Consider the following 27,463-nt stretch of genomic DNA (forward strand, 5'->3'; position numbering starts at 1 on the left):
CAGAAAACCCACATAAAAGCGAATTTTGACTTGGTCAAAACCTTTGAATTGCCATCCCTTAGTTCTTTATCCATTTTTTCTTGTACATGAAAATGATAATATGGATTTTTTTTTTTCTTTTAGATGAAAATGCTAATATGAATGCTTTTTTTTTCTTTTATTCTCTAAATTCAAAAATGCCATCATAATTATAAATACCACAATTGTGTACTCTCTATTTATAAATATAAATAGATGTACCTTATTTTTAATTATATGGACAAACCATTTAGTTGTTTAATAACTAAATTTTGGTTAATAATTGTTTGGGCTTTAAATCTTCAATTTCAACCAAACGAAAGCGGGCTAACATTTACCTTGAGTCCATAAATTAATTAGGTAATAGTGCACTCTAACAACAAGGCCCAATACCATTCTTTGTAAATATTGATATTTAGCCGAACAATAATTGGAAAAAAAAAAATACAATTAGTTGGATTTTTAGGTGCTAAATTATTGGATATTTAGGTACTAAGTTATTAAAGAAATATATAGACATACGCATGAGATACGATGTTTATACCAATATAATAGGAACCATATATTGTTTTAATTTATTATAGAATACAATTTTCTTTGCTTACATTTATTCAGGGCTTGAATAGTACATAATAAAATTTCAGCCACTGATTTACATAAAACTTGATAATCCATCAACGCATGAGGAGTTGAATTGGGGCACCGTGTATGGCCCTTGCAATAAGCTCTTTGAGATAATTTTATATGCTGCTTCTGTTAAGTGCATCCCATCCCAGGAAACATATGTATCTGGATCATCACATGTAGTTAATGATATGTCCAACCCTAGTACTGAATCGTTGTATCGGAGCTCCTGTGTATTACCTAAACATGCCTTTAAAGCTCCACTTGTGAATCCTGTAACATATCAAATTCTTGTTAGTTTCAATCGAGGCAATATGTAAACTATTTCATTCCAGATAGGGTTATCTTTTTTATGTTATGTACCATATTCTTTTGGAGAGCGATAAAATTGCATGGCAGCATTGTAGATATCAGCGTATATGAGATTTGCATCAGGATACAGCTCTCGAATTTTATTTAATTCTTTCACGAGAAGTTCATTGTGGTACTCAGCAAGCTTGTTTGACTTGATTAGACATCCAGTTACATTATCATAATTGGTCTTATCAGATTCATTGCTGAGTTTTAAAATCGTTGGGAAGCATCCCGCTGGTAGTTCTCCTGATACAAGTATTGTTTTGGCCCCAAGTTCAAGAACTTCCTGTGTTTCCATTATGAATATGAAGTTACGCCACGTTTTAGTAAGTTCTTGTAGTTATGCTTGTACAAAAGAAAGGAAAAATAAAACTGTGTGTTTTGTGTACGTGCTTACATTTATTACTGAGATAATGGCTTCAACAACAAATGGAACATATATTTTAATCTCATCTATGGATTTTGCACCACTGAATGCTTTAAGATAATCGTTTAATCCAGTCTCACCCATGATAATCAAGGAATCTCCAATTAAGTGGCTACAATCTGAATATATATTAAGAGATGAGTAATTAGAAACTAAACATTGTATTGTCATCTTTTATCCAAGAATAATGGTGCTTTGTTCCATCGATTCAAGTATGTAATTTACTTCTGATCTTAAATTGTCTCACATATCTTATTATGTGTTGATATGCATTGCATTGCATGACACCTTAATTATTAAGTGGAAGTTTGAAGCACCAAAGAATAGTTGCTTATGACTTTTCATTACTGATATTATTTTACTTAGATAAAGGTTTATTTCTATTTTTTTTCTAAATAATTGTGTAATAGTCCTTTTAATGAGCAACATGTTTACAACCAAGTTATTGGATTATATTAAAATGTAACCTATATTTAAATTACCTTTAAGTAATTTAAGATATTGTTTACATTTTAGCATAATATTTGAGATGGATTAATTTCATTTCAAAAGTTTAAAATTTCCTGCTTACACTCAAAACACAAAATATGATTATTTAATTATGTAACGAAATTGTCGAGGTTTAATTGTTTGGTCTACTGTTGGATGTTTTGGTTATGCAAGTGGCTTTACTTTTGTAAATAATTCTATTTAAAAGTGGTAATTTTTAATAAATAATAACTAATAATAAAACTTAATAATTATTTCATCGTAAGAAACCATTGCCAAACGAACTATTTATCATCCCCGCTTCGAGCGGGTACACATCTAATATATATATATATATATATATATATATATATATATATATATATATATATATATATATATATATATATATATATATATATATATATATATATATTCTAGCACTCAATTATAAAGTATTTAGACCATTACTATACCATTCATCTTTCAAATAATATACATACATCAGCTTTGAAATTATATATATTTCATACCAATCTAGTGTCAAAGCTCTTTTAAAAGTGGTCTCACAACCACATCAACAATTTTATATTTTCTAAAAATATCTTGTTATTTATAATTTACACAGTTATATATATATATATATATATATATATATATATATATATATATATATATATATATATATATATATATATATATATATATATATATATATATATATATATATATATATATATATATGAAAGCTAATAAACTATTAACTAAATATATTAAAAAGACATTTGCAAGCCTTTCAAAGCTTAAAAGAGCTTCATCCATGTGTCATAGATTTTCTTTTTAATTTGGAGGTAATTTTGTAATTTCATTATGATTAAAAATTAGATGAGAAGAATTATGGATCTTAGTTTATAACATGTAGGAGCTATAATAAAAAAAAATTAATTATGCTTTCATAGTAAAAACTCAAATTTATTAATTAATTATTTAAAATAAATTATTAATTAAGAGATATTTTTTAGTTATATAAAATTATAACCGTTGATTCAATTAAATACATAAAATTTTATATCCTTATAAGGTGTATTAATTTTATTTTATTTTTTACTTTAATGTTATTAATTTAATGTAATTAAAGTAAGAAATCTAAATTATGAATTTTGAAATAGAGAATCAATTGCTTGATAAGTGGTATGACATTAATCAGAATGATTAATAGAATAACACATGACAAAAAATTACTCTTTTTAATAGTACAGGGAGATCTCAAAATAATAATTGTTTTTACTTGATCTAATAACTTTATTTCGTTTAATTTTAAAGATTTTGGACAAAAGTTTAAAAAATGATAAAAGTTTGTGAGCTCATATAAAGATATCATGACAAATATCACGTCAAGGTCAAATGTGTGAAAATTCTTCATTATTTTTGTAGATATATACAAGGGTTGCACAATTTTTTTTGTATTTTCTACCCGATGAAAGTTTTTTAATTATTATGATAATTTTGAAGTATAAAATATGATTATAAAAAATTAAAAACATTATAAAAAAGAATTTTGGTAAAAATGATATTTTAAAGGTTTAAGAAAAATAAATATAATATTGAAAAATTAAATTGAACGATATTTTGAAATTTAAGAATAACTTATAATAAATTATTCATGATTCCTTACCGTTTGTTAACTTTAGTACTTAGTAAGGTTTCTTTGTTTATTCTATCTTAAATGGAACCAATAATTGCAATGTAACCATTGTTTATATGTAATTTTAAGTGATCATTTTTTAATTTTTGTATTATTTTAATTTTTATATTGTTTTATTATTATTATTTTTTATGTAAAAATGAAAATTTATTAGTTATATTTTAGCTTATTTGTGGTTTAATGATATTTTATTATGTTGATTTTTTTTTTTACGTTAAATGCTACCAAAGAACATATAATTTACCTCAAATATTTCCATGAAAGCCATATTAAGTTCCTTAATTCTATAAAAGCCATCAACGAATTGTTATCTATTCATAAAAATTTCCATGAAACCTATATGGGATTTGATAACAATCCGGAAAAGACGCAGTTGAAATTTTAAGATGGTTTTTAATTTTATGAAGTTAAAGTTATGGGATGCAGAGCAAAATATAAGTTCGTTAACAATAATTAAAATTTAAAAATATAAAAGTATATAAAGTATAATAAAAATAATGTATAGAATAAAGTTAAAATTTATATAAAAAATTATTTCACTCATAGATAAGGCAAACACGATAATGAAAGCTTACTCCATCAAGTTCCTTTCCTTCTAACCAAGCAGACTAGTAGAAAACCAAGAGTACTTCTAAAGAATATAACAAGAAAGAATTCAGAAACAGAAAACCAAGAGTACTTCTAAAGAATATGACAAGAAAGAATTCAGAAACAGAGCGATCCAAGAAATGACGTGCAGCTTCGAGAGGAATTTTCATTTAATTGTTTGTTTTTGTATCTTACTATTTTTATGACATTATTGTATGTTCAACTTTTCCTCTGTAAATCACTCTATCTTGAAAAGTCTATCTAATTAAGACACTATGATAGCTTATTTTATTTCCTTATTTTTATTTGTTTATTTTAGATTTTTAGATCTTTTTATCATTAATGCATTGTATTTTATTTATTTTTCTTTAGTATGGATCGTACCGGGTGCTTGTTATGTTGCATAAGATATTTTGTAGGTTTTTCGGTGCTTGTTGCGGTTGCGGGTTGATTGGAGACGGGCTTAGTGGGCTCCCGAGGCATTATTAGGCTTGGCGGAATCAAAGAGGAAGAATTGGGCTTTGAAAGTTATTGGCTTAGATTATTTGGGCTTGTGAAGATGGATCATAAAATTCAAATTTTGGGCTTGGAGCATCAATTTGGTGGCTAAATGATGATTGGTGCATTTCAAATTACATGGACAAGAAGGGGGGACCAAAGGAATCTTTGGTAGTGGAAGGGTGGAGTGGTTTGGTGGACCAATAGCATTACAACAACATTTGCGCGGGTGGAATTTCCGTCGCGCGGGTACCCGCGCAACTGCCCAGTTTGGGCATTTTGGTCATTTGGCTTGCTATAACCCTTGGGGATCAGATCTGGAGGCTCATTCACGATTTTCCACCATTAGAGACCTGCAAGAGGCGATTTTGGGAGCTAGAGATCATTTCCTTTCATCTTTCCAAATCTTAGGTAGTTTCTTTATGCAATTAGATTATTGTTCTTGTTACTTTGTTGCCATGAGTGGCTAATACTCTTATTTGGTTGACTTTGGCTGAAAACCAATGAATGTTTGTGGGTTTTGAAGGATTTATGTTGATTATCAATTTGTTCCATGTTTATGATTCTAGTTTGCAATTCTTATGCTTATTTGATGCTTTGATCATGAGCTTAGTATTTGATTGAGCAATAGTTGATTTATTTCATTGATTTTGCATTGGATCATTGAATTTCTCTAGAACAAAGGCTTTATGATGGTAGAAATCATCTCTAGCTTATGAATCATATCTCCTTTATGGATGTATAAGCATTTGACATCCTCTAGGAATTGGGGATTCCTTCATTCTTAAAGCTAATTGATTTCTTGGGATTAATTGCTTCAATTGACCCTTGATCTTAATTAAGAAGGTGTGTTGTGGGCTTCCCCAACTTCCATACTACCTATGAGGAATCTTGGCATATCATGCTTCATGATTGCTATAACCAATTTGGGATGAAGGATAAGCTTTGTATTAGATCCTAATGATAAACACACAAATGTTCATTGTGTTGAATTGTCTTAGTTAACTAATTATTCCCAACCTTTGAGCATCTCATCAACTTGCTTAATTGCAAGGTTTTTAGTTATTCAAGTATTTTAGTTATCAAGTAATCAAACACCCCCCCCCCCTTTTATTTTAATTGTAATTAGTTAGTTTAATTTCACTAGTTCTATTGAATTGTATTGGTGATTGAATACAACCATTTCCCCGAGGATCGATACCCCTTTTACCATTATATTACGTTTATTATTTGATTGTTTTTGTTATTTGATTGTTTATGCCTAGGTCTACAAGAACCGGTGAACTACTCTACAATCCGGAAATTGAAAGAGAAGCAAAAAGGTTGAAAAAGTTAGCCAAACAAGCAAAGCAACAACAACTAGTTCAAGCTTCTTCCTCTTCTCCACTAATCAACATAGAAGATCAAGTTCATACTTCAAGTGATACCGACACCGAACCGAGTTCTCCAATTGTTGGTCATTCCTTTGAAGACATTCCATTTGAAAACCACATAGCCATGAATCACACTCCACCTCATAATCCCAACCCAAACCCAATCAACCAAGATGCCAATACCCCACCCCATCAACCAAGACAACAACCACAAGAACCTCTCATTGATATGCCACCTTGGAATCAAGCCCCTCCTCAAAACCAACCCAATTATCAAACACCACCACAACTACAAAACCAACACTTCCACCAAAACAACCAACCCCAAAACAATGCTTTTCAAGTTCAACAAGTACATTACCCAAATCAACCCAATTACCAACCCCCTCCAATGTACCAAAACCTAATGTACCCACAACAACAACCTCCTTACAACCAATACCCTAACTACCAACCTTATCCACCACCAATCTACAATCCCCAACAATACCCATATCCACCTTACCAACAACCACCCAATTACTTGCAACAATATCCCAATAACCCCAATCCACCCAATCCTCCTCAAGAGTTGACACTTAGACAAATGATGGAAACGGATATTACTCATACACCTCTTGCTATTGTTTATCCCGCAAACCGCCGAGGGATTGAATTGAAGTCAAGTTTCATCCATCAACTTACCAAGTTCCATGGGTTGGATAGAGAAGATCCTCAAAAGCATTTGAAGTCCTTTCATATGATATGTGTTAGCATGTTTCCTGACAATGTGACATTGGATGATTTCAAGTTAACCGCATTCCCACTCACCTTGGAAGACAAAGCTAGAGAGTGGTTATTCAACTTACCACCAGGATCTATTCACACATGGGAAGAGTTACTCAAGGCCTTCAATAGCAAATTCTATCCCACCTCCCGCATTTCAAGTCAAAGAAGTGACATTTTGGGGATTCGTCAAGGGGAAAATGAAACATTTCATGATTTTTGGGAGCGCTTCAATAATTTGTGTACAAGTTGTCCTCAACACAATATACCCGAACAACTACTTCTTCAACAATTTTATGAGGGTATGAATGAAAAAGATCGGAGGATGATTGATGCTTCAAGTGGTGGTGACATCTTCAACAAAACCCCTCACAAGATCCGATTACTTTTTGGTACCATTTCTCAAAATCAAAGGAATTTTGGGACTCGAAATGACATGAAGAGAAATTCTACACAAGTGGTTGGTGAAGTTAGCAACACTCAACATTTGGAATCAAAGCTCTTGGATTTGACTAATGTGTTAAGTCAAATGGTGTGGGAAGTGGTCAACAATTGATGGTATGTGGTATTTGTGCAATGACGGGTCATTATACGGATAAGTGTCCCACACTTGGAAGTGAACCGGAATATGTGAATGCAATGGGAGGATATCAAGGTCAACCAAGACCCATGGATTTCAAAATAACTTCAACCCAAATTGGAGGAATACCCAAAACAACCCTTATCCACCAAAACAAAATCCACCAAATCTTTTGATGAGACCCCAACATCCACAATACCAATCCCAAAAACCTCCATGTCCACAAAATTCTTATAACCCTCCAAATTACCAACACCCTCCATAACAAGGTCAATCAAGTGGTAACCATCAAATGAGCCTTCAAGAACTTGTTACTTCTCTTGCTCAAAGTCAAACCCAATTTCAACGAGAAACCAATAATACTTTCTCCAACATTCAAGCACAAATTGGAGACTTGGCAACCGCTCTCAACAAGATAGAACAAAGGGGTAAACTTCCATCACAAACCAAGAAGAACCCCAATGTGAGCACCATCACCTTGCGAAGTGGGAAAACACTTGGAGAAAGTCAACCTAAAAGAGTTTCAAGAGAAGACGAAGATGAAGTGATCATTGTGGAATCTCCAAAAGTTGTAGTTCCTCTAAAGGAACCGGTTGTGCCAAACGTTGATCAACCCGACTCTTCCAACAAACCCGTCAAACCATTGGTCATACCACCTCCCTTCCCTTCCCGGTTAGCCTTTTCCAAGAAGATAGAGGAAGAAAATGAATTATTTGAAACTTTCTGCAAGGTCCAAATCAACATTCCACTATTGAATACTATTAAGCAAATTCCAAGTTATGCAAAATTCCTCAAGGATTTATGCACCAAGAAGAGAAAATTCAAGGCAAATAAAATGATTCAAGTCAATGCAAATGTGTCTGCGATTATCCAAAAGAAGTTACCTCCCAAATGCAAGGATCCGGGAATATTTGTTATCCCTTGTACCATTGGTGATTTGCATGTCGAAAGTGCTATGTTAGATCTTGGAGCCTCGATCAATGTGATGCCATATTCGGTTTTTCAATCTCTCAATGTTGGACCTTTGGAAGAAACTGGAGTAATCATTCAATTAGCAGACAAGTCAAGTGTGTCTCCAAGAGGAGTGTTGGAGGATGTGTTAGTACAAGTTAATCAACTTGTTTTTCCGGTGGATTTTTATGTCATTGATCTTGAAGAGAAGACTCCTTCCAAATCATCTATGATCCTCCTTGGAAGACCTTTCATGCATACCGCTCACACAATCATTGATGTCCATAAAGGAAAGATAACTATGGAGTTTGATGGAGAAACCATTCACTTCAACATCTTTGAAGGAATGAGGTACCTTAGTAACATTTCTCCATTGTATCGGGTTGATGTGATTGAGCCAATAAACAGGATAAGCCCTAATGTATGCACAGACAAGATAATCATGGAAGATGATTGTAATCCTAAGAGGGAACCTCAAAGAAGATTGGATTCTCCAATGATGGAAGTGGTCAAGAAGAAGATAATTAAAAGGTTCAAAAGGTGCAAAGAGAAGAAAAAGGCATTTCATGACAAGCATATAACCCAAAAACATTTTATTCCGGGTCAAAAAGTTCTTCTTTATCATTCACGCTTAAAGTTATTCCCGGGAAAGTTGCGATCTCGATGGCACGAACCTTTTATTGTCATAAAAGTGTTTGATCATGGTGCGGTTGAAATTAAGAGTTTAGAAACAAATCAAATATTCAAAGTGAATGGGCACCGCTTGAAACCATTTTATGAAGGCTTTGATACGGGAGAATTCGACAACATAACATTGGAAATCCCAAATTACGAAAGTTGATGGAAGTGGGACTATGTCTTGGCAAAGACGTTAAATAAATGCAATGTAAATAAATAATGTCCGTTTGAAGTTTTGGGTGTTTCTACACTTGAAGTTGGCCTAAAAATAAGCATATATAAGTCTTCCAGTGATTTTGGTGAAGTTTGAAAAATTCCAAAAATTTGACTTTCGCGCGAGTTCCAAATTACACCAACATGGGGTGCTTTCTGATTGTTGCGCGCGGGTGCCCACGCAGCCGTTGCGCGACCGACCCCCAGCCGCGCAGATTCCGAGTTCCAAATTACCCCAACATGGGATGTATTCTGACATGTGCGCGCAGCTGCCCCCCACCTGCGTAAAGTTTGCGAGGGTACCCGCGCAAATATGTCATTTCATAAGAAAATTTTGAGCCATTTCATATGCGTCCTTTGCGCGACCAAGCTTTCATCCATGTGTATTTAGGCGGCCAAGAACTCCATCCAAGCATCATTATGCGATCCATGTGTTGCTTCCATACCATCCTCGCGGGCCTCCTCCATCTTGATTCCGGTATGATCCTTCCTTACTCTCATCCTAAGCATTAAGGACAATGTTTAATTTTAAGCTTGGGGTGAGGTAATCTAATCTTTTATTTTTATTGCATTTAGGTTGTATATAGTTGCATTTAGAGTTAGTCATTTAGGGCATTCATAAAAATTGCATAAAAAATTCAAAAATATTGCATATTTTCTTTCTTTCTTTTCTAATTTTCATACTTTTTAGATGCATTCTAGTTTAAGTTCATGCATTTTTGTTCTCTTTTGTCTTCTCATCCCTACAGGTACCATAGCGCCAAGTCATAAGTATTGAATCATAGATTGGTCCTGGTTCTTGATATGGAATTCCTTGTATTTGATGAATGGGGCACGTTTTGAGCCTCACATACCACTTTGAGACCGCTTGTGTGGGGGTCAGATGTAGGTAGCTTGATTGGGTCTAAGTGCGGAGGGATGTGGTTGGTCATGCCAATGTGTGCGAGCAAAGACTAGCCCGGTAAGGTATTTTGAAGACATTGAAGATATTGAAGACTCGCATCTTGGTTTTGGAGGGAGTACCCTTTAGTACTCCTGAGTCTCATCCGAGCCTTGTTTAGTTAGATTCTCACCGCCTTTTTAGGATAGGTTATCATTTTTCTAGGGGTCTAGAGTAGATAGTTAGATATATTTTGTTTATCACACCTTGCATTGAGGTGCTTGATGAACTTTGAAGTGGGTCCCCCAATTCACATCTTTTGGGACCAAGTCTTTTCGGTAACACCCATTTTTGAGTCATTTCCCACCCTTTTTAGTTGATCTTGGCACATTGTCAATGATCATTAGGTGTTCATATTAGCCTCCATCTATCACTCAATTTTCACTATTGGAGTCCTATGTTACTTGGTGAAAATCCTTAGACCTTCCAAGAAGCAACACAAAGAATGAAGAAATTTGAAAAAGTGAAGAAAATAAGAGCCTATTAAAGATGATTCAAGAAAAGCAACAAAAACAAAGAAAAAAAATGAAGAAAAAGAGCAACACAAAAAGAAGAACAAGATTTCAAGTTCAAGACTTATGTTATATATCTAGTTTGCAAAAAAAAAAAAAAAAAGGATGTCAAGCAGCGAATGTGATTGAAGACCCAATAACAGAAGTTCAAGATTGAAGATTTAGGTTGTTAGGTTTAGATTTAGGTTAAGTATAATTTTTATTTTTATTTTATTTTATTTTTGATTTTTGGTGATAAAAGGCCTCGATGATGAGACAGTAGACTGTAAAGGACAGTACAAGGGAGAAGCCTCTGAAACTGGATGTTTGCCCGGAGGCCGTGCTGCAAAACCCTATTTCGTTATTATACACTTTGGCCTGACAAATGTAGGAATCATAGTGTGTGAAGAGGCGCCTTTCCTTCATGCACTATGGTCTACATTGGTGATTTAAAGTGCCCCCACTGGGCGCATCTCTGTTTCCTTTGTCTTGCACACCGCGACCGCATCCATCCGTGATCTATTCGCCCATCAAGTGGTTGAGAATGTGGTTTATGGCTCTAAAGCGGGGAACATTTTGAAGATGTGTAGGGTCCATTGAAGGACTAATTCTGACCATGTTGACTGATGTTGATCAAGTTCTATGATATCTTTCTTTTTCCTTTTTAGATAGTTCATCCCGAGCTCATTTTTAGTCTTGTTCTAACTTGAGGACAAGTTAGGTTTAAGCTTGGGGTGACACTAGGTGTGAGACTTATGTATTATATGGGTTTAATTAAAAAAAATGAAATTTTAATAATTTGAATAGGTGGAATTTATAAAAAAAATAAGAAAAAATTTTGAATTATTAAAATTAATGAGACTTTAATGTATTGAATACATTACATATATAAACCATTTCTAATAAATACTTTACATATATATTACCTTACATATTAAATGTGAAATTTTAATTTAATAAAATGAAAAATACAATAAAATGACAAGTGGAAAATAGAAAATTTAAAAATTCTAGAAAATATCATGTGTCCAAATGAATGAGAAGAGGACATGTGGTAAAAAAAAACCTTCAATTATTATAGTAGATTGTATTTGTATTAGTTTTTCTTATTAGCATATTATACTTTTAAAACTTTACCCAATTATAAGTATGAAAATTGCATTATATCTTGATAGAGGTGAAATACATTGCAATGAACAATAAGGCCATGCAATTATTGAAAAAGATTTGGAAAAGTATGGAGGAAAAGGCTAAGGCTGGAATAGAAAAAATACTCAAAAGGCTTCAAACTCTCCCCATGTTGAAAAAAAGACTTTGTGTATATTTTTTATTCCTGATAAAACTTTATGTATTTTTAAAAAGGGTAAATGCAACGAACATCAAAATAATTTCATTTTTATGGCTTCCTATTTTCAATTCTTTGTATTGCAACGTTTACTCTCGCTTCATTGTACATTAAAAAAACTTGTTTATTTATGACATTGCTATTTCAATGTTGAATTTAACCAATTAATGTACTTTAGTGTTTACGATCTATAACACACATTCACTTTCTTACCATAGCAAAAATTTACATTCAATGGCTTTTAATCATTTTTAACACGACGTTTACGCATTTGTAATGTATAAATAGATCTGTCCCTCATGTGAGATAAAAAAAATGCTTGGATGGATTACTTAGGCTATAAGGAGTGTTAGCACTCATAACACTTTGTTACATTATTTTTTTGATTGTCATATCATTTTTTTTGTTTGCCACACACTAACACTTTTTTCTTAGCATTTGATAGGGAGGGTAACACTCCTAACATTTTTAAATTTTTTTTTTTCAAAAATAAATAAATTTTATCTTTTAATACAAAAACATTTTATATTAAACAATTTTCATTTAAAAAAAACATAAAGACTCTAAAAGAAAGAGAAAAAAAAAGTTTAAAAAATGAAAAATAACATTGGAAACGATTGTGGAATTGGGATTGAAAGTTAACTGGTTCATTCTCGATTCTCAGGCTCCCTTTCTCTTTTTTTATATTAGTTTTAAGATTTATTATCCTTATTAATTCATAGAGGCTCATTTGCGTAAAATTCTATTTTTCAACAAATTAAATCCCTTTTTCAACAAGTAGGGTTTCAGCAAACACAATTTTGCTTTCGGCCGAACAGGTCCTATTTTTTGTATCCGAAGATGTTAATGATGGTAGCAAAAACGTAGATGGAGAAGAAAGAAGATGAGGTGAACTAAGTCAAAACTCAATAGCCAATCAAATTTGCAGCTCTTTCTCTCCCTTCTTGTTAAGCTGGTAGCGAAAATCCCCTAACGAGCCTCCTGGCGAGGGCCAGGGAGTGGTGTACAGCGACTGTAGCGAGCCATAGCAAGGGTCGCTTGGCGCACGACTCCGTTCATCCTTAGGCACCTGACGAACCTAAATGCCCCACATGGTTATTTTTGGGTTACAAACTTCTGGCCCTAATTTTCTCATGTGTGATTTCTTGAAAATTTAACTTGTTTGTTTCTTTTATGCTTCACTTTATTAGTCTTAAGGGACTAGTGAAACATTTATTCATTTTGCCACACTTTAGTATCACACACAATGAAAGATACACAATGAAGAGAGAGAGAGAGAGAGAGAGAGAGAGAGAAAGAGAGAGAGAGAGAGAGAGATCCCTCATTTTGCCGCACAACCCAAACCGTACACCCAAAATCACATAGAAGTGGCGGTGTTCACTACTGTAAAACATAATACATAAGTTTTTACCGTACTCCACTTCTTCTAGTGACTAGTCTTAGGGATATACATAGGTTGTGCTAATTAAAACAAAAATGTGTGGAGTTGTGTAGATATACATAATCTTTTGGGATGATGCAATCATTTTAGATGTTTTTGTTTTCTTGCCCTTCAACATTTTCTTATCTTGAAAAGTTTATTTTTCTCTCTCGAATAAGGTTTATTTGATTTTTTTATGGTAAAATTTAATCTATTCATAAACTACTTCTTAATTCTCTCTCTCTCTCTCTCTCTCTCTCTCTATATATATATATATATATATATATATATATATATATATATATATATATATATATATATATATATATATATATATATATATATATATATATATATATATATAGTAGCGTACCCGCGCAATGCGGCTGACATTGAATCCAGGGGTAGTAGAGACTTTATGTTCGGCAACTTATCTATTTCAGCTATTAGTTTTATCTATGGTGAATGTTAAATAATTTTCTTTGAGCGAGAATACATTTTCGATGAATATTCTCATTTTAGAATTTAGAAGCATATCATATTAAAAAGAATACACTAATATACCGGAAAATAATTACCTTTAAGAGTTTTGAGTTTCATATTTACATTTATGGTTTATTTTGCACTTATGGTTTGGGGTTTGGACGTAGAGTTTAGATTTGAATATTTAGTAAAAAATAAGTTTTCCGATCAAATGAACATTTTTGTTTGTAACAAAATAAACATTAAATTATGTCGAAACTCCTTTACATCATTTTAGTTATTTAGTGTTGTGTTGTTTTTCAAGAAAATATTTTGGATATTTAACTTTGAATATTAAATCAATTAGAAAATTCATATAATATATTAAAGTAAATAGCTATTTCAATGATTAATCATTTCTAATATTTTTTTTAATAAAAATTTAACTAAGTTATTATGTCTACATAAGATGTTCTATAAAACCATTATTTGATTACTCATTTTTTAAAACACATTGAATTTTTATTTATTATAAATATTTCAATACATAGTTTCAAAAAAAAAAAAATGTTACAAGATACCGTTCGAAAAATTAATAAGAAAAGTTATTAAGTCATAAACAAAATCTTGATTATATTTTTTTATTTAAAAAATATATATCTAAAAAGTCTTTTAAAAATAGTTTGTTAAAAATATTAAAAATAGTAAACTTAACTTATTAAACAAACACATCAACTTCTTTAACATTGAATAGTGATTTCATTTGAACACTTTCATAATATTTGTCTAGTTAATCTAATATCAATATTTGTATCTTTATACAAATTTATTAGGGGTTGAAGTAAAAGTTGTAAATTATTGGAGTTATATTTTAATTTTTTATGGAAGTTTGTCTAGTTAATCTAATATCAATATTTGTATCTTTATACAAATTTATTAGGGGTTGAAGTAAAAGTTGTAAATTATTGGAGTTATATTTTAATTTTTTATGGAAGTTAAAGGATAACATAAATAGGTAAAAGTAAAAGTTGTATTTTATCAAGTGTGTCTTTTGAATATACTATAAACATTAAAAACAAATATTGATGGACGGTTAAACTTATCATCATAATGCCAAGGTTTTATTTTGTAGTTATAATTAATTATTTAAAGATGTTTTGTGAGTGCCCTTACATTAATTCATATAAATCATGTTAAAACAATAAATATAACATAGTTTCTAACATATATTTTGTAATTTTCGAGATGAGTTGATGATTGTATCAAGAATCCAAGACGCAATCAAAATTATATTAAACTAGGCGAATGCCCGCGCGTTGCGCATAAACACCTATGTAGTTGAAGTCTTTACAAATATATGATTTTTTAAATACAACAATAACGTTGTTAAATTTGATATAATAATTTGTATATACTAAATTGATATAATATATTGTTTATTTTGAATTATATAATAATATATACATTTATTATAACTTCATAATCTCAATCGTTTGAATGACTTCTACTCGCGAGTTACACATGAATAAAATTAAATATAATATATGATTTGATGTTATTTATAGTTGTTTTTATTGTTAATTAGTTTTTTAAAATTTATTTGCTTAATGTTTTAATTTCTATCATTATAATTATTTAAAACATCAAACATTGTTTTTTTATTTTAAAGCTAACAATATAATCATTTACATAGAGTTGTTTTTAATTATTGTTATTGTAAGTTATTTTAAGCTACTTATTTAGAAACTTTTAACGATTATAAATATATATTTAAGAAATATTTTAGTTAAATTGAGATTACAATTTAGTTTTTGCTTTTATCACTACAATTTATCACTTTTAACTATTTACAAAATATTCTTTAGTTTTTTTAAATGAAACTGAAATTTATATTTGAGTTGACATTGTAATTGCGTAGAAACACCTATATAGTTGAATTCTTTACAAATATATATTTTTTAAAATATAACAAAAACGTTGTTGTTAAATTTGATATAATAATTTGTATATTAATTTGATAAAATATATTGTTTATTTTGAATTATATGATAATATATAAATCTATTATAACGTCATAATCTCAATCGTTTGAATGACTTTTACTCGCGAGTTACACATCAATAAAATTAAATATTATATATGGTTTAATATTATTTATAGTTGTTATTTTTAACTAATTTTTTAAAATTTATTTGTTTAATGTTTTAATTTCTATCATTATAATTATTTAAAACATCAAACATTATTTTTTGATTTCAAAGGTAACAATATAATCATTTATATATAGTTGTTTTTAACTATTGTTATTATAAGTTATTTTAAGCTACTTATTTTAAAATTTTGAAGGATTATATAAATATATTTAGGAAATATTTTAGTTAAACTGATATTACAGTTTAGTTTTTGCATTTATCACTATAACTTATCACTTTTAACTATTTACAAAATATTGTTTGCTTTTTTTAGTGTAACTGAAATTTATATTTAAGTTGATACTGTAATGTTATATTTAATTTAACAATTTAAGTATTTTGTCAAAACTCTTCAAAAATTGTAGCTTTAAACTGATAATGGTTTACATGCAGCCACATTTTAAATCTAAATAATTAAGTATAATATGTTAAAATTTAAAGACATAACTTTATAAATAGAAATAAATATATTATTTTAAAATTTAAATTTAGTCTATTTATGATTACACTTTAGGTTTGATATTTATTTTACCTTATTAACCAACTTACAATCATTATTAGAAAGACACTACAATTTATCACTTTTAACTATTTATAAAATAATCTTTGGGTTGTTTAAGTTAAATAAAAATTATTTTTAAGTTGAGCCTATAATGTTATATTTTAATTAATAATTTAAGTATTTTATACGAATTGTTAAAAAATTATACCTTTAAAATGATAATGATTTACATCCAACAATATATTAAAACTAATAAATTAAGTATAATATGTTAAAAGTTAAAAAACATAATTTTTTAAGTAGAATTAAAGATATTATTTTAATATTAAAATTTAGTTTATACATGAATACACTTTAGATTTGATATTTATTTAACCTAATTACCAAATTATAATCATTATTATAAAGAAATTGAAAAGTCATGGTAGTTTCAAATGAATGTGGTGAAAGGAAAAAAGAATGAGGATTTCAAATGCATGAGATTCAAGAAAAAATGCTAGCTTTATAAGTATGTATGATATGAAGATGGTCTTTATATGGATATGAATTGTAGATAAACCCTAAATAATAATAATTAAAAAAAAATTGTACTTGAAATAACAAAAAGTCATATCCAATTAATGAGAGAATTTCATATATGTCATTTTTAAACATTAAAAATTATCATATTATCCAATTTAATTTCTAAATATCATATTTACACTTAATAAAATTTTTAAATATCATATTTACCATTCATAAAATTTCAAGATATCATATATGGTTTTTTTAAACATCAAAATATCATATATGTCCTTAAATATCAAAATACCGTATATTAATTTTTTAAACATCAAAATATCAATGGTAATATCTAAAATATCATCCATCTACAACATTATAATAATCAAGAGCAGTAAAAACTAAACAATCAGAATATATATTCCATAAAAAATGTTGAAGATGAATTTTTTTGTCTATCAAGAGGCCGGCATTCCATCAATTTAGAAGTTTACATTCTATTATCATAGACGTAAGAATAATATAGTTACATTTATTAATTATTATAATAATTCTAAGGTATAAAAAAAATTATAAAATATTAAAAACAATATAAAAAAAGATTTGAGCAAATATGATATTTTGAAGGTTTATGAATAATTAATATGATATTGAGAAATTAAACCAAATAAATATAATATTTTGAAGTTTAAAAGAGATATATATGAATTTCTCCTCTAATTAATCGAGGTGTTTTAAAAACCAAAATATCAGAGAAACTTTAAATAGGCGGTTAATAATAATAATAATAATAATAATAATAATAATAATAATAATAATAATAATATAATTTAAGTTATGATGATATTATAAAAATACATTTGAAATCTACGTTTCGTATAATTTATTTTTTTAAACTCATAAACATTGCTTGTTTGTCACTAATTAAGTATTGTTATTCATTATCTTTCAAACTAAAATTATTTGCTTACAATACTAACATTATTTGTTTACAACAAAAATTTGATTTCGGACAAATTTTAAAGTAAAGTTAATATAAATTTATAAAAAATTATACATAATACAACTAAAAAGTAGATTGAAATACAAAAAAATCATGATTAAGCTTAAAGGCCAAATAAAAACACCCCTTCGCATTTATTAATTTTCCGACATTAATGAGTTGTAAACCATTGCTTTAAACAGTCATCGATACACTACAACTGTGAGTATCATAATCGAATTTTGCACTAATACTGTCATTTTCAAAAAATAATTAGTCTTTTACTCCTTTTAATTACCCTTCACTTTATGAATGAATGTACTATCACAATATTTTCTTAAATTTTAATATCATACATCAAGTTTTGTATATAATTTTGATTTTATAACGTGACCTGACCTTTTGCGTATTGTTTTATAACGTGACCTGACTTTTTTTTATTGCGAAAAGTGAAAAAAAAAAATCATATTTTAAATACATACGGAGAATATATATATATATATATATATATATATATATATATATGTATATATATATATATCCAGGTTTATTTGACATCATTCTAATTTTGTGAGATCGTTAGACCAAATCTAAAAATAATTTTAAAATGCAGAATAAATGGAAAAATCCAAAAATTCTTTTTTTAAATATTATTTTCGGGGAGAGAGAGAGAGAGAGAGAGAGAGAGAAGCAAGGAGGAGGCCGACGAGTTCTTGGAATGTATCGAAGCAGGAGGAAATCGAGTCTAAGCTGGTATGTTTTTACCTCCCACATGGTTCTTGTAATTCTTTCTTTCCGGCTGCATCATGGGGGCATGATTGTTGTTAAGAACGAGATAATGGGGTCCCTTCTTTCTTCCCTACTCACGAGTTTGCTTCTGCCAAAGAATTCATGTGTTTCTTTTGTCCGATTAATCATTCTCACTGTTACTCTTTTAGAACAAAATATAAAACATACAGTTGACTCATTTGAATTCGTACGTGAATTGAATCACACTTCCATTGTACAACCTGCCATGTGAAATCAATTTCCTTTGGAGTCTTGATAGACTTAGACCAATAAAATAATAATAATAATGGTAACCCAAAAATACGTTAGATGAAAGGAAAATTGCAGCCTTAGACTTTTGATATAGGTTATACATCAAAGTGAATGGGAAATCAATGGGTATAGCTTGTTTATTTTTATAATTGATTAATCATATGAAATTGTTAATTATAAGAAATTTGTGATGTATTGGTTAACTAATAAGCTAAAAGTTAATGAAGTTACTCAATTAACTAACTGGTTGATTTAATATAAGTTCTATTAAAACTTAGTTAATGGAATTAAATTTTAGCTAATTACTTAAATTCCAAACTAAATATTGGGTTTATTTGCCATACAACCCATAAAACGTATTGAAGATATGATTATGAATATGGAATTTATTTAATAATTTGGTTAATTTGTTGGCTTTAATCCTTTGTCTTCACACGGAAGGTGCTATTTGGTAAAAATTGGAAATCTGCACAACAATGTTTACCTATCTTCCAAGGTCTCTAAAGGTTTTGTTCCGAAATAGAGAAATCACCAAAAATCAATGTTGCAGGAAATCGAATCTAGTTTTCAGAAAGTTGAGAACCAGCTCAATCGAAGTTACGGATTTTGTTTTATGCTTAAAACACTGAACGGAGGTCGGGCTGGGAAATTATAAAAAATAATATAAAAGATAGAATAAAGTTGTATTTTCGAAACATGTATTTTATTTGTTAATTGAATGTTATGTGTGGTGTTTAGGGGGAGCCTTGAGAACTTCAAATAACTTCAAGACTTGGAATAGAAGGAAGATTTCATCAAGGCTAAAGGTGAGTTCATAGTTTTAACTCACTAAGGTTGCATTATTGAAACGTGCAATCTGTAGATGGTGATTTGATTCACTTTAGGATGACTATGTCATTACTTGTGCTTGATGATGATATGATATTTGTGATGCTAATATATGTTTTGTGCTAATGTCATGATATAACTTAGTTGCTATGTTGCTTGCACTTTGATGAACTTTATGTATATAACATGCTAGCTTAAGTTGCTTGAAATATGATGTATGGTTATGTTTTGATGTGTTGGTTATGAATATAATGCATGTTTAAATACACACTTATATTGTATGAATTACATGCTTTACTTAATGTATAATTAACATTGCGGGGTTATGCGTAGAGGGTTTGGGTAGTTCATGATCTTTACCTAAAACCTTATCAGGATCATTGAGGGTGTCTATTAGGTTGAAAGAGTACCTATAGGAAGAGCTATAGCCACAACGGTTGTTAGTTGCTGGTCTTTCTAGATGACCGTGTGACACATGGTTTTCGGCCACTTCGGTGTTCGTAGGCTGGAGTGATGTTGGTCCCTCATTCGCGGCCAACGCAAACATCACGTGGGAATTGGGAGGTGTAGCGGTGGAATTGGCACCGTTTGTACCGATCCTGAACGACACCGCGAGGTATTTGTACTTTGCAAAGTCGGAGTAGCAAAAGTGGAGTCAAGGGGTTGGTGTTTCAGGTGGAAGTCATGAGCCACTTAGAGCATTCGGTTGGTCGTGCACACAAGTAGTGAACGGGGTGTTTCTCTTGGGTTAGGTAGCACTAAGAGACACTTTTCTATCAATCGGTTGGATAGATATAATAAAAGGTTGAACATGTAACAAATGGTTGGTTGCATATTAAAAGGTTGAATATATAACAAATGTTGATTATTAATAAAAGGTTGAACATGTAACAAAAGGTTGGTTGCATATTAAAAGGTTGAATATATATATAACAAATGTTACTTATTAATAAAAGATTGAACGATTAAAGGTTGCTTAAATATGAAATGTGATTATTTTTATGTTATACGGTTACTTATGTGGTACTTGGTTGATCATATATGTTATGTGGTAGAATTGTGATTAAACATATATGCATGTATGCGGTTGAATAATTATGATATGCGGTTGTTCTCTAAGTGGTATTTGTCTATCATTTTTATGCTTCATCGTAAAATGAATGATTGACTAATTTGGAGTTTGTATGTTTTATATGCAACTTTATGAAGTCACTCAGCAGGGGCTGACACTTGTATCGTTTCTCTTTTGTGCCTTATGATTGGTGCAGACAGTTTAGAAGATTGGTCTTGGTGAGAGGGGTTCTTATGGGTAGTAGTCTTTAGTAACGATACCACTCTTGGATACACTTTGATTATTTGCTTTAAAGTACTTTTGTTTACATTTTAAATGGTTTGGAATTTCGTTTGAGTTTTCGGAGTAACGTTGTGGTTTTGAAAATGTTTTGGAATCAAAACTAAATCTTCCGCTAATGTATTCTGTTAAATGAATGTTTTAAAAAGAAAAAAAAATATGGTGAAAATCACGACGTTACAAGTGGTCTTTCGAGGTTAGGTGGTGTGTAAGTGGTGGCGAAATGAGTTTGTAGTCGTAAATGATGGCGCCGAAGGTTAAGAGTGCTGGAGACTTTTGGTGCTTGCGGCTGGAGCGAGATTAAGTTTATGTTTTTAACTTTTGGATGAGAGGGTGAGTAGTTGTTTCAAGAGAGAGAACTGGTTAGGCTTTCTGAGGAAAGAATGTATAACGTGTCTTTTATAGTCATAGTGCTCTATTTTGATTGGTTTAATATTGTTCTCTTGGATTAACCTATATATAATCTACACCATCCAAATTAGATCAAGTGGTCAAAAATTTATCCCATTGTTTTTAAGATTTTAGTCTTAAAAACTTTTGGTTATTTGTTATGGATACATTATAAAGTAGTAATATATATATATATATATATATATATATATATATATACACACACACACACACACACACACACACACACACACAACATTACTTGAACTCTCAACCTCAAAGAATAAGGAGCAATACCTAACACCACTAGACTAGAAGCCATTTAATGAGACTAGAAATGTGATTATAGTAATTTATTTTGGAGATTATAAAATAAAAGATAATTAGAATAATGAAAATAATGATAAAAAAAAGTTATTAATTTTCCTCATCTTTGTTTTCCAAAAACAAATTTAAAATAAGTAAATAAATAATTAGTATTACAGACAAATATTCCAACCAAAGTTTTCTTAACATCAATCTTTTTGGAATAATTATACTTAATTTGTTCAAAAGACTTTTATGGATCATTATATATATTTAAATTATTTAATTTTACATTATAAAAGATATAATTAAAGATTATAAAATATTTGAATCTAAATATTTTTAAATCATAACCAATTAAGGATAATAAAAAAAGTTGAATCAAAAGGTTTTTTTTAATTGTAAATATTTTTAATCATCATATTTTGGATTATATTATGTTCAATATTTTTTAAAAGCTAATATTTCTTAAAATTAAAAATAAAGACATCAAAATCTTATTTAAAAAAAAAACTTTTTAGAAAGTCAATAGTATATTGAGTAAAAGTATTCTTTAAATTTTTATGAGTTTTTTAATAAAATAAATAAATAAATATTTTTTAAAATTTTTTTATGATTCTGTTCATTTTGTGGAAAATTAAATTTTGAGAACTTTTTTTTCATTTTTTTTCTAAAAAAAAGTTATTCCTTAAAATCTATTGATAAAAAAAACCACCTAATAAGGCGGTGACACATGTGAATAAGGAGAAGAATGAGATCCATTGTTGGATGATGTTAGGCTGAATAGAATGGTAACATTAGCACACCGTCGTATCATTTTTTGTGCAGCCACATCATTTTTTTGTTGCCAACTTACTAACCTGTTTTTCTAAACATTTCATAAGTATTGGTAAGGTGTTAAATTAATTGACATTATTTTAAATAAAAAAAGAAAAAAGAAAAACAATAACTATAAACCAATGAGAAGCCACTAATACATTTTTTCTCTCCTATCTCCTGTCGCTACATGCTTGGCGACCCTTCTTAAGGCCGAACTGTATTATAGTGGAAAAGGGGAGAGAGAAGTTTTCCTCACACTGGAAAACCATTCCTTGGGTGTGGGAAGCAACCCACGGGAAAGAGGTGAGGGGAGGTGGTGTCGCACTCTCTCTATTCATGCTATTAGGTAGTTTTTTTTTATTATATTTTTTAATATTTATAAAATTATATACCTACTAAAAAATATATCAAAATTCATGATTTCTTATTTTTTACCATGAGTATAATATATATGAAATATATTTTTTCACAAAAGTAAAAAATAGTAAGGAAAGTTTTTTATTCAATTCTTTGGGTTTTAACTGAATAAAAAAAAATATTAAAGAGTGGTGTGGACCATCATCCACCCTATACCCTTCGGTGTAACACATCCTCTAAAAGAGTAGCGTTTTTGGCGAGGACGAGTCCACTTTTAGCTAATTCACTTTTCCATTTACATTTCTACCCTCTCAACTTACAAAAAGTGTCCTTTCACTTTTTTGATAATTACAATAATAACCCTTCTTTATCTAAGATTCATTCGGGTTTTAGACTATATCTATACCATTCAATTTATTTGATAAGCGGCTAAAATTTGTTATTGTAGTAGTCAGTGCTCAGCAGATCCCTCCTCTCTCTCTCCATATATATATATATATATATATATATATATATATATATATATATATATATATATATATATATATATATATATATATATATATATATATATATTTTGCATTTTAAAATTATTTTTTAGAATATGTACAGTGTAATATTCTATTAGAATATTTCACGTATTTTAAAAAAAAATGGGATTTTTTTAGTTAATTCAAGTTCCGAAAATAATATTTAAAAAAAGAATTTATAGATTTTTCCATTTATTTTGCATTTTAAAATTATTTTTTATAATATGTACATTGTAATATTCTATGAGAATATTTCACGTATTTTTTTAAAAAAAATGAGATTTTATTTTTATTTATTTATTTATTTTTATTTTTTTAGTTAATTCAAGTTCCGAAAATAATATTTAAAAAAAAGAATTTTTAGATTTTTCCATTTATTTTGCATTTTAAAATTATTTTTTAGAATATGTCAGTGTAATATTCTATTAGAATATTTCACGTATTTTTTTTTAAAAAAAATGGGATTTTTTTTTAATTTTTTTAAATTTTTTTTAGTTAATTCAAGTTCCGAAAGTAATATTTAAAAAAATAATTTTTTGATTTTTCCATTTATTTTGCATTTTAAAATTAGTTTTAGATTTAGTTTCACGGTCTCACAAAATTAGAATCGTCTCAAATGAACCTGAATATATATATATATATATATATATATATATATATATATATATATATATATATATATATATATATATATATATATATATATATATAACAAAATTATACAAAATATCTTAACTATTTATTTTTCTATGGATTACCAACATATCCTTAACTTTTAATGATCTAAATAATGTAATTTATATTGATAATACAAACTGCTAAAATTTGTTATTGCAGTTCTCATTATGTTTTTGAGTACTCGGTAGATCCTCTCTCTCGCCCTCTCTCTCTCGCCCTATATATATATATATATATATATATATATATATATATATATATATATATATATATATATATATATAATAAAATTATACAAAATATCTTAATAATGTATTTCTCCATGGATTACCAACAACTTCTTAACTTTTAATGATCTAAGTAATATAATTTATATGATAAATACAAATTGTTAGAAATAATTAATCATGGATTAACTATGAAACCTTTTATTTCTAAAAGGTTAAGATATATTATTAGTTTTACACTTTTACCTATATTTTTTTAAAATTTTTTTGAAATCCAGATAATTCACAGGAAAATCCGTAGCTTTTTTTGTGACGGTTATCCATGGATTTGCTTTCGTCATGTCTGTCAGAATTGTTAGAAAAGTAATTAGTTTTCATTTGGTAGAAAATACATGGGTGTGAGTAATTTTTGTGAAAAATCATAGAATTACGAACAAATTATGTATGGTTTCTAGGATCATCCTAAAAATTTGATAAATATAACAATGATAGAGATATTGTTATTGTATTATATATCATTATATTGTCACCCCTAGACATTAAGTTCTTACTCCTATAAACATATTTAAGTTTAACTTATTTACCTGAAACATTGGCACATATTGATTCTTTGAACCACTCAAGCTGAACTCGTAAAGATCCATCTGTCAATATACTATGAACCCCAGTGGCTTTATGAATAGAATAATCCATTGCGGTTGCACCTATTACCGCATAATTTACTCCTTGTCCCAATTCCATCTTCTCATTCCCATTATCATCGAAAAAAGGTGGTACGAATGGTAGCTTGAGGCTATCAGCTTCATAAAGAAAAAAAAAAAGAATAATAATCTTATTTGACATTAAACTCAGTAAATTTTTCACGAAGGCTTAGGTATAAGGTTTTTTTATTATTTTATTATTTTTTGTTTTTTAATTTTCATATTATATATATATATATATATATATATATATATATATATGTATGTATTGATTTCGTTGTCTTCTTTATTACAATATATAAAAATATACACATACTTCACAATGAACGTTTTTATACAAATTTCTGGAATAGATAAGGAAATACAATGAAGACACACATCCTCTCTAATAAATTAATGTTCTTTTGCTACTTGTCATACTCTTATCCAATTTGACAAATGTCATTTTATGGTTATTTTGAATTTTTTTTTTCCAAATGCCATTTTATGAGTTTTCTATTTTATTAAATTTCACAAACATTTTAATAAATAATTACAATAAAATGTATATCAATTTCATTAATGAATTTACCTTTTAATTTAAAAATTCCTAAAATTAAAGTTCATTAGTTTATTTTATTTATTTAAATTATTTGTTTAAATTTAAAAGATAAAAAACATTTCCATTATAATAATTAATTATTTTTCTTGTTTTCTTATAAATTGAAAGTTTTCAAATATTTTGATTTTTATATTTAACATCCTTTTTAAATTGACTTATATATATATATATATATATATATATATATATATATATATATATATATATATATATATATATATATATATATATATATATATATGGGAAAAGTGAATATACCCTTAAGGGTATATAAGCTTAGGTACCCAAACTCACAATAATACGTCATTTTGTTTGATATATTTATTATAATGTTCTTCAACTTCAATCCTTAACTAAATTTACTTTTAAAATTTTCAAAATTACATTATTATCTTCCTCTTAAATCACATCTTTTTGACGAACATCAATTTGGCTATATATATTATAGTTCAAAATGAAAATTAAGTAAGAGGAAAATAAATGTAAAATTTATAAAAATCTTTGAATGAAATCAAGTTAGAAGTTGAATTATAAAAACATTAAACAATTACAATGTATATATATATGATATAAAACGACGTAATATGGTGAGTTTGGGTACCTAAGCTTATATACCCTTAAGGGTATATTCACTTTTCCCTATATATATATATATATATATATATATATATATATATATATATAGAGAGAGAGAGAGAGAGAGAGAGAGAGAGAGTCAAAAGTCTTTATAAATGCGGACAGCCGGACACACACATACAAGAATTAACCAAGTGAGATGTAAGAGAGGTTACCAATGAAATCGATCATGAGGCGACCATTAGAAGCACGACCAGTGGACTTATGAAAAAAGGTTTCACCATAAGGGAGATAAAAGAAAGGCAATGAAAATTGGCTTAGGTGTTTTAGGTTGCCAGTGTCGAATAGAGAGTCTCCAAAACCGATGATTGAAGTGTAACATCCATTTGCATTCAAATTACAATTTAATAAGAGGTGCAAAATGATGAAGAATGAAATAAATGATGAAGAAGGACGTGCCATTGAAGAGATAGTTGGAGCTCACAAATTGTTTATGTTAATAGATATGAAATTAAAGTCTCGTCTATATAATTGTTTATGTTGGCTAATTTCAATGTTCCAAAAAGTGGTCTATTAGAAAAATGAAACGTTTAATTCACTTGTAACATAATACTTACTATTTATATAGTGTATTTCAAACAAAAAAAGTTGTATATTTTTGTTTAATATATTTATTTTGTAAATCACAAATATATCATAAATCATTAATACATAATAAAGATACGCAGCATTTATCAACTATTAACATTAGGAAGATCTAGACAATACAACTAAATTTATAGAATATTGTTTAATTTTATTTGATTTCTTTTTAACATCTCAATTTTTTTTTTTATTAATTTCGTATTAATCAGTTAAGTTTTATTTGAAAAAATTGACGAGTCCTGTCGAAAGTATATTTTGTTTACAATTATACATTCTCTTCTTATATTCTTATTATAAATGGAGTTTTTTTTTTGAACCGTAAATCTACTTTATTCT

The 27,463-nt window shown here is 28.6% G+C and overlaps 1 protein-coding gene across 1 annotated transcript; it reads right to left on the bottom strand.

Annotated features, from left to right (window-relative positions):
• Positions 1-555: 555 nt before the first annotated feature.
• Positions 556-26,985, bottom strand: LOC145042001 (GDSL esterase/lipase At1g28570-like). Its single transcript, XM_078990285.1, has 5 exons — positions 26,698-26,985; positions 25,189-25,404; positions 1,394-1,542; positions 1,006-1,282; positions 556-915 (listed from the first exon to the last, which is right to left on the bottom strand). The coding sequence occupies exons 1-5, from the start codon at positions 26,942-26,944 to the stop codon at positions 671-673; spliced, it is 1,134 nt and encodes a 377-aa protein (XP_078846411.1). The 5' UTR covers positions 26,945-26,985; the 3' UTR covers positions 556-670.
• Positions 26,986-27,463: the final 478 nt, after the last annotated feature.

Source organism: Lactuca saligna, chromosome 4, assembly GCF_052625555.1.
Source record: "Lactuca saligna cultivar CGN05327 chromosome 4, ASM5262555v1, whole genome shotgun sequence".
In the NCBI taxonomy this organism is placed as follows: Eukaryota; Viridiplantae; Streptophyta; class Magnoliopsida; order Asterales; family Asteraceae; genus Lactuca; species Lactuca saligna.

What these genes read in the sequence shown, in the direction of transcription:
- LOC145042001 (XM_078990285.1), bottom strand. Translation starts at nt 26,944, where the DNA reads ATGGCACGTCCTTCTTCATCATTTATTTCATTCTTCATCATTTTGCAC. An exon ending in CCTCATGATCGATTTCATTG is followed by an intron (nt 25,405 to 26,697) that starts GTAACCTCTCTT and finishes TTCTTTATGAAG; the next exon opens with CTGATAGCCTCAAGCTACCA. An exon ending in AATATGTGCCAATGTTTCAG is followed by an intron (nt 1,543 to 25,188) that starts GTAAATAAGTTA and finishes ATATATATTCAG; the next exon opens with ATTGTAGCCACTTAATTGGA.